We start from the raw sequence: 9,126 nt of genomic DNA, 5'->3' as shown, positions 1-9,126 counted from the left end.
AATTAAAAAAAAAAAAAAAAAGCAGCACTATCACCTGAAGTAAATATACTACTACATTTAGAAGACTGTTAATCTCTGCTAGGTTATGTCACATTCTTTTTAAGGTTTACTGATAATCCATTTCATGGCTAGTAGCTATTCTTCTTCAGTCATGCCATGAAAACAGTCACTTGTGAAAAGGAGCACTCACTGGCCAACTTCCATAGCTATTGTCATGTTTTACTAACAATAGGTTAATCAGCATACATAGAATTGCCTTGCAGTTGCAGAAATCATGTGTATATAGTGAATGTTGCATAAATATACTTGCAGATTGTTTTTAATTTAATTGAAATAAAGATACAGATATGTTTGGCTGACATATGTTAAATTATTACATGGACAAATGTACAATTCAGTTTTTCAGTTAAACACTGAAGGGGATAAAAGCACATGTTGTGGTACGTATTTTTCCTAGTTCAGCATATGTATTTTAGTAATAAGAGTCTAAAGCGAAGTCAGTTTTGGCATGTGTAACAAAGTAATAATTTAGTAATAATTGAGAAGCTGGGTTACTCCCAAAGTGAATTATTATAGGTTATAAAAATTCTCAGACCTCATGTATGCCATTTGTTAGAGAAATTCAAACTTACATTAATCTTTACAGTAGCCTTTCTATGTCTGAAGTACACATGACAGAACGTGTACTGGCATAAGTTTCATGACATGGATTATCCATAAACCTGTGTACTGCTCTTCAACTGTAGCCAATACTGTGACAAATAATGCATGCCAGTTATTGAAGAAAAGAAGCTCTGTAATCTCCACTACAGTATGTTTGTCAAGCGTGAAGTATCTCATCTTCAGTTAATAAGGCTCATGGGTCAAAGTAAAATTCTATCACCTTTCCTCTTTGGAAGAAGAACACATTTCAGCATCTTGGAAGGCTGTGCTGTTAGAGATCGTGTTAGTAGAATGATGACGGAAATCGCCTTTTCTAATACTTTCTGCAATGCCATTGATCGATGCACCCTGGTCCTTTAGTGTGGTCTTTACATTTCAGAAAGCGTTCAGATTTCATCAACATAAACAGCAGTTTTCATCCTAGTCAAATGGTGAGAATGTTGGGTGTATGCCTTCTTTGGTATCTTTAACAAYTTTATTTTGAAATATTCTCCTGGCAAAGGAAGAAAAAATTAAGATCTCTAAATCTCAGTTTCAAGGGAGAACATTCATCATGGGAGCTTTGTAAAAACCCTCAGCTAAAGGAAGCATAGTTTAGGTTATTAGTGTTTTGGATGTTAACCCTATGATGGGCATACTGTTGACAATGTCATAGAAATTATTATAGTAGCTCGTCAGTGGATTACCAGAGAAAGCTCCTTGAATGTAGACTCTCGGGTCTTTAGCTCTGGTTCTGTGCTAATTCGTAGTCAAGGCAGGCGAGGCAGAAGGAATGATCCGGTGGTTACGTTGCCCAACTAGGAGCCCATGTTCACTCTGTTAATCCACGGATTTCTTGAATGTTGCTAAGCCTCCGTTTCCCTTTCTGAAATGGGGAGAATGCTGTCTTGCCTCTTGGTGGATAAGGATTAAAGTTCTTTACTGGTGGGGTACTCTGATGATAAATGATAAAAGTTGCTGTGCAAGAACCTAGCTTAAACTTCCTATGGAGCCCAGCAGAGTGAGTCCAGTCATGTACAATGCGCAAGTCATGGGGTTGACTCAGCTGCAAAACAGGAAAGACAGAGTGAGAATCGAACATGTTGCATTTAGGGTAAGAGTTTTGAGCCCAACTGCTAAGACACTGGTTTGTCTTATGACAGCTTTATTTGCATTAGTAATTATTTCATCTGCAATGACTTTTTATTTGGACCATGTTTGCATTAGTGACAATACTTTTGCATGGAAAATTCACGTGAAAAATGAATCACTTTTCTGGTTCTGTCTGGCTCCCTGTTGAACGACCCTGGATGGTCTGGTGTGGCCTGAGAGGATGAAGTGGCCTGGAGCAATGAAACATGCTTATGTGGAGGCTGACGGCTAGCTGGGTGAGTTGCTGTTTTAGTCTAGAGTGCCTGCTATGGCTAAAAGTGAGCCCAGATGACTGCAAAGTACTTTGGGTGCAGGGATCCTTACATGGGCAAGGGTGGAGGATGAAGTGCTTCCATGGTTATAGAGGTCGGCAGAACTTCACAGGTGCAATACTTTCACAGTTTTTGCTGCGTCACATCAAGGTTTCTGCTTTAGTGTGTAGTGCAGCAGCATAGCGTAATCTGGGTTGGTTTGTTTTCTTCCACAGAGGATGTCATAGTTGTGTGTTAGCTTAGAAAAGTCCCGTGGGAGTTTGGGAACTGCTGGTATTGCAAGCCGTGCACGGTTCCTTCAGTGCAGCCTACAAGATGGCCACTCAGCTATCTTGCTACCTGGTGCCCCAAGTTACATATTGCTGTCAAGGCATTCAGCAGCCCAGGCGAAGTTTTCCTGTCGCTGTTTGTTTAGGGAAACCATTATCCTACTTCGGGATTCATCCCGGGGAATCGTGAGCGCTCCATCCTCAAGAAGCCATCTCTGGCACRAGCTAATCTGCCTCCCTGATGTGCCTCGGCAAGGAAGAGGTCTGTCTCAGTATATTTATGCCTAGTGCACTGGATTTAGATCTTTCAGGATTTAGATTAGCATTTCTGGATGTTTTGTTATTTTTCTTTTGTGCGTATCTTAAATTAGACTTTCTTTCTCTGTTCAGTTGGGTCGGATTCAAACTCAGCGATGTCACTGGAGGTACCGCTGTTGCAGTCAGTAGGTTATTGTGCTTTTGGGAGAGGGTTTTACTTTGTTACATACAGGGAAGTTTTCTTCTGAGCCTGAAGAGGTGCTTGAACAAATTTGCATCACAGCAGGCTGTGTGGCAAAGCCAGTGCATTATAATAAGAGTCAGTTCTCGTCTTGGTGGCTGTTGTCTCAATCTAGCGTAGCAATTTACACAGGCAGCCTCTACTACTGGTATTTCTAGCAGTGCTGCAATTTAAGCTCAACTAGAAAGAGCCCATAGTTCATGAATGTTTGTCTTAGAATTATAAAAAATGTTTAAAATTAAAAATGTTAAGCAAAATGTTCCTTAATGCTTTGCTGCTGTGAGCAGTGCATTTGGCTGTGGTATATACAAGTCCCTCCTTGGCTTTCTCCTGAATGCTGATGCCTTTTTCGGTCAGCAAGGAGGGCCTTGTTCAAAAAGGTTTTTTTTTTTTTTCTTTAAGATAATATGAAAAAGTTGGCAGCTTCTTATGGTCCCCCCTGCCCCTAAATATCCTTTTTAGTTGTAGAATTATTGTCATTTCAAAACCTAGATGATACATGGGCTGAAGTCTTTTTTGCTCTTATTTGTTAGGGAAAGAAACATGTGGCCCAATATAGTTGTAAAGCCGAATGAGCTTTTAACTTAGTTTGTAAATTTCATGCCTTATTCTCCATTAAAAAAACACCTTTAAGTGCATTTTTCTGTCAACTGTGAGCAAATTTCCCTTTTGCCTTTAATGAAAAATAGTGCATTAAGTAGCCAACTGCTGCAGCATTATAAGGCAAGCGAAGTAATGGGCAAGTCACTTTTCTGACTTCCTAGCAAGCAATTGCGAAATCATGTTCCAGTGGCTGARAGGTTGAAAGGGGGAAAAAAAAATTAAAAAATGTGCCAGATGCATGACAATTTTAGTAGCTGCCAAATGTGCCTTTTATCAAAGAACATCTGTAACTTTTTTAAAAAGAAAGGTAGACTATCTGGGTCGCATGGTATTGGAATTGTTTTGGACAAATTTGTTTGAATCGACTTGGGAATGAGCTTTTTTCTGTTTGTGAAATGAGCAAATTTTAGGTTCCAATAAGTTTGTTCCAGTATATGTGTACATTTGCCTTTGTTTAATGGCATGGTTACTTGCCAAAATGAGTAAATGTTAAAAGCTATGTCAGTCCAGATGTAAAAAGAAAAAAGCAGAAAGAGAAAAGTGGTAAACTTTACCTGGCACATCTTATGACCTGTGTACCTAACTGTCTGTAGGTGATCTTTGTATGCTGTGTCTGCAGTGGTATTCGGATTGCATTTAAGTGAAAATTTAATAGTGGCTGTTACCTTTTGGCATTAAAAGATATGTTCTAAAAATAAAAAATGCCTTACATATCCCGGAAGTGTACACTTTTGAATATGTAAGATACAATGAAAGTCTTGGTAGTCTGAGACTGGCTGCCTTGAGCTTAATACTGTGTGCTTTATGTTAAGGACACTTGTGAGTCTGCTACAGATGTAGGCACTGCTCAGAATAGTAAAATGTTAAAATATGCAGTAGCTTCTGAACAGCAGAACCATATGGAGTAGAAGACAAGTGAGCAAGATATATGTACAGTGAGGGAAACAGAGTGGTTTCCTGACAGTGATAGCATCTTTTAACTGTGTTGTTCTCTGCCGCAGGATTGTTCATTGTAGGTGTTAATCCAGCTCTGCAGCTTTCTGTTATAATTTACTGCATCAAAGGATCTCTAGTTCGTGGGTAGATACTGTCTCTTGATTTTACTGTATGAATCTGTTAGGTAGTTTGTTTCGTAAAGAGCCTACATCTTATCTCTTTGTTGAATCAGATCACAGTAAATAAAGGGACGTTATGTTTCATAACTTGTATCTGGCATTAGACAAAACATCTGCTTTCAAAGTACAGAGTGAATAAATAAAAACCACTCATAAGTAGAAGCTGCTTGTTAGTCTTGGTAGTCTCCTCTCCCTAGTCMCCCCTGCAGAACCCCCAAAAGCAAAGAAACTAAAACCCCAACAGCCAAAGGCAGTACTACCCATGCCACGGCTCCTCTCCTGTTCGTGCATGAGCAAAGGGCCCTAAAACTTTCTGTGCAGAGTCTGGAGAAAAGAACTGGATTCAGTGGAATCTGTTGAAATCCTTGTGCTTTTGCYGGGGAATATTGGCATAGTCTGTAGTGAGGTGAAAATACTTCAAGATCACATGGAGGAAGCCATAAAAAATTGCCTCACTGGAAAAAAAAGTAGGAGAAGGTACCTAGTTTATATAAACTTAGGGAAGTGTGCTCTGTTATGCTGACTTAGAGTGATGAAGTGGTGAGAGGATACATTTGGGCCAGCTCTAAAAGCCAAAGTTATTCATAATCTGAGGAGATTCAGGATGGCTGCCTTAAGCAGGGAATAAAGCTGTGGAAAGGTGATCTAGAAAAATTACAGGCATGATGACAGCATGTCCCATAGGGAGCTGTCGCAGACACTGGCGGTTCCCCACCAGCTGATAGGCACATGCTGCATCCATATGGTGGAAAGGGAGTTGAGCAGGAAACACCCCAGTAGATTTGCCCAGGAGTAAAACTGCTTTTTGGGTTGGCGATACAAAACGCTGCCGACCAAGATCCTAATCACTGAGACCACTGTCCCTGAGTTAAGCAAGACTGCAAGGTGCCACAGAGCAGTAGGAGGGATATTAGGCAGGCTTGCCRGTGCTGCGTGGCGTGAGGAGCTGTGAGCACAACGGACTGAGTTGCCTTGTTTGTGGTATCATTGCTTTGGACCTTTTGAGAATGTGGCAAAGGTAAGATGCATGCACAGTGTTGATAGTCGGAATTTGAATTAATCATGAAGAAACTTGGTATGTGACAGGTCTTTGATGGACAAGAAGATATTAAGATCTCATGTGGAGTTGGATAGTTGAAATTACAGTGGCATGTGTGTGAGTGGAGGAGGCTCGTGGGATTTTCTGTGAAGGCTGATTCGTCTGTAACAGAGGCAGCAGAAAGAGTAAAGGAGACGGAGGGGAGCGCTGAAGAAATGTCACACTGAGCTGCACCAGCAGTGGGATCCTGACTAGAAGCCAGGAAAGAGAGAGCTTTTCAGCTGAGTGGTGGGTGAGAGAGGCTTGGAACCAGGTGTATGGGAGCACCGTCCTCTCACGTGACTCCATGTGTGGGCAGGGGAACAGGATTTTGTAAGTAATGTTGCCTTGGAGAGAGACCTGAGAAACATGTATTTCTCCTTTTAATGGACGCAACCTAATGGCTGATTCAGTGTAAAGAGACAACAGCATTATTTAAAAGCAGCATTTATTTGGCACAGGAAGAAAAATAATCCAGAGCACACACACATACTAAAGATGAGGTTGGGTTGGATCCTACAGGAGGCTGTGTGTTTCTGTTGTGGTACTGAGCATCATTCACTCATTTTATTTACATTTTGCAGATTCTGAGCAGGTACAAGGAAAGATTCAGGACATCTCAAATGATAAGTATAGGCCTGGAAGTAAGAACTCACACAGGAGCAGAAAGAAATAATATCCATCAATCTCACCATGCCTTCAGTCAGTAAAACAGAAGCTAAAATCCATGTGCATTTTGCAAGCAAGGGTCTGCCACTCTGAAAGGATTTCTTCACTCAGGAGATGTGGCAAGGTAGGTTTTCCCTTTTGTCCCTGTTTCTGCCCTGGCATCTACCTGGCAGGTGTGAGGAGCAAATTTGTGCAGTGAAAGATAGAAGTCTGGTTGTGTATGAGACCCAAAAACATGAACATCGGAGGCCTTGGCAGCATCAGTGTATTTCAGTAAGCTAAACCTTAAAAATCTACGTAACAACTCTCCATGCTGGGACATTCTCACTATGCCCATAATTACCAGGGTCTCCAAACCACCCTTTTCTCATCCAGTGTCTGACACTGCACAGTCAGCCTTCCCTCCCAAAGGAAGGGATGTCTGGTGTCACTGAAAGGGTTCTCCGTTTTGCTTTTGTCCATGCAGAAACGGGAGAGCCAGACAACACTGAAAGATCTGAGTAGCAGTTCCCATCACTGGTCTCTGAGCACCCACCTGTGACGTGGGTAGGCCTGTGCTTAGCGGCGCTCCCGAGAACCCCTGCAGCAGGCACAGCATGTGTACGGCCTTCAGGCTATGCTTCTGAGTGCTCTGCGTGCAGATGGGCAGCTGCACTTGGCTCTGCTTGACTCCTCATCCCTTTCTTTTTACCACCCACCACTGGCCTAGACTATGCCTCTTCTCAGGTCCTCTGAGTATGTTCCCAGCCCTTTGCCTTCCTCCTCCTTCCTTTCATCAACCCTTTTCCCAAAACATTTGCAGACATCTTGACACGACTGGACAGGGATGATGTTGGGGAGGGAAACGTGCCCGTATCGATAAAACTCTGGTTCCATGGACAAACAAATAGGTCTGTCTGTGGCTGATTCCTTTGCAGAACAAACAGACCTCATTGATGCCTCAGTTACAAGTATCTGGCTCTTCTCACATTGGGCTATCCTGACTCTGTGCTGTCTGACTGAGGGCTGCTAAGTCCTAGGAGTGTCTTGATGATGCAGTGGCTGGTCAGCCTGGAGCAGCGCTGAGGAGGAAAGGCCAGGGAATTTATAACTTCATGAGCATGCGAGGGAGAGAGAGGTTGAATTTTTTTTTTTGCCATTAAAAACCTTAAACAACAAAAAAATCTTCCCATAATAGTTTCCAAAAGACACACCAGAAAAAATCTAGCATAAGTTGGGGTTTTTTTCCCCTTTGGAAGGAGGAGAGATGGGTTTTGGGAAACTATTTTGGGTCCAGTAAAATATACGGGGCAGGCATTGGCTAAAACATTCTAGTCTCTAGGGTTTTGCTTGGACAAAACATTTTAGTCTCTAGGGTTTTGCTTGGTCACTTTCTTGAAATGTTGGAAAAACTTTGACTGAGATAGAAGACAGATTTTGTTTGGGTTGGGTTAAAAACCCTTTTCACACACACCTCTTCCCCTCCCCGAGAGGAGGAAAAGCAGGTTTGATAATTGCAGGTCAGCCAGCACTGTTGAAGAGTTGCAGGCCCTGGGTCTGCCGCTGGTGGTTAGCCATTGCAGCGTAGGACACTGGCTTCCTGCCCTCCCTGTAGCATTGCCACTTCCTGGAGAGCCGTATAGCATGTTGGGTGCTCTTCTTTTTGCCCCACTAGGTGGGGAGTCATTGGGCACCAGATTCAGTTACCCTGCGCTGGTGTTGGCATGCCAAGCCCCTCATCTCACAGCCTTGCCCCCCAGGAGGTTGCTGTTGGCCCCGCTGAGACAGTTCACAGCCTCTTCAGGTGAGATGACAGACCAGTGTCCCAACCCTGCCAAAAAAGGGTGATAAAACCACCTTTCTTCTTGAAGCTGCCCTCAGTGTGCCCCAGCTTCAGCTAATGTCACAGCCCTGAGCAATCAGTTGCTCTTGCTGCTGAGGTGTGGCATGGATAACACACCAGAAGGGCTATGGTTCCCTCCATATTGTTGCTTTAACAAAAGCTATAGTCTAGTCTTCTATAGAAAACAGCATTGCTAAGGGCTTTTTACATCGAGATGTGGGGAGGGCGTGCTCGTGGCTTTGTTGTGGGAGGAGGGGTATCGTTGCACAAGGAGGAGTGCTTGTGACATGGAACGTGGGGCACCATCACCTTTCCTGCCCTGATGCCTCARTGTTAGCTAGAAGAGCTGCTCCAAAGCAGGGTACTGCACATGCTGGGGCTTGTAAGGCGGTGTCAGGCCAAAGAGAGTTAGCAAAGTGTATTCAAAATGTATTACAGACCAGGAGCCAGGATGCTGGTTGACTGTGTCAGTGTCTGCATCGGTCCATGGTGGGGAGAGAGTGGAGAAGAGTCTTTGTTTCCTGTGGCGGGCCCTGGACTCAACCAATGCCACCTGCCTGGAGACACAGGTGATCCTGACAGCAAGAGTAGAGATTCATACGGTAGGAGGCAATTCAAGGAACAACGCATCGAATAAAAGGTAGAGCAAGGTTTCAGGGAGTGATGGAAGTCCGAAAGAAAGGATGCTGCTGGCTAAGCAGTACAAAGCCCGGGTGCTTCAGCTGATACTTATTAGACCTCCTCAACCCAGCTGGGTAATGTGAGCTGGCCTCCTGGAAAATATCTTTGATGATGGGTTTTCTTTAGAAAGTGCAGGAAAGAGGAGAATTTCAGACTTCTGGCCAGGATGCAAATGCTGCAAAGACAAAACCTTTCTGTTGTGGGTAAGCCCAAATTAGCCTTGGTTTGAATTTGGAAGAGCAGAGATGTATGGGAAATCAAGCAACTTTGGGGGATGAGGGGGAGGAGAAGAGATTGGGATTTGGCCAAAGCTTTCCAAAATTC

At 43.2% G+C, this 9,126-nt stretch overlaps 1 protein-coding gene across 15 annotated transcripts in view; it reads left to right on the top strand.

The window, feature by feature from the left end:
• Window positions 1-9,126, top strand: part of SOS1 (SOS Ras/Rac guanine nucleotide exchange factor 1) — a 91,907-nt gene that overhangs the window by 45,157 nt on the left and 37,624 nt on the right. Inside the window, exons 22-23 of one of the 15 annotated variants that reach the window (XM_026080755.1) lie at window positions 6,215-6,423; window positions 8,560-8,676. The exons of the other annotated variants lie outside the window; for them this stretch is intronic. Coding sequence (XP_025936540.1) covers window positions 6,215-6,340 — 126 coding nt within the window. The 3' untranslated portion in view covers window positions 6,341-6,423; window positions 8,560-8,676. Of the gene's footprint in view, window positions 1-6,214; window positions 6,424-8,559; window positions 8,677-9,126 lie in introns of those variants that run through there. 15 annotated transcript variants of the gene reach the window in all.

Source organism: Apteryx rowi, unplaced genomic scaffold (genome assembly GCF_003343035.1).
Source record: "Apteryx rowi isolate R43461 unplaced genomic scaffold, aptRow1 scaffold_53, whole genome shotgun sequence".
Taxonomy (NCBI): Eukaryota; Metazoa; Chordata; class Aves; order Apterygiformes; family Apterygidae; genus Apteryx; species Apteryx rowi.
The sequence above is the reverse complement of the archived record's forward strand: the minus strand, read 5'-3'. Positions and strand labels throughout refer to the sequence as shown.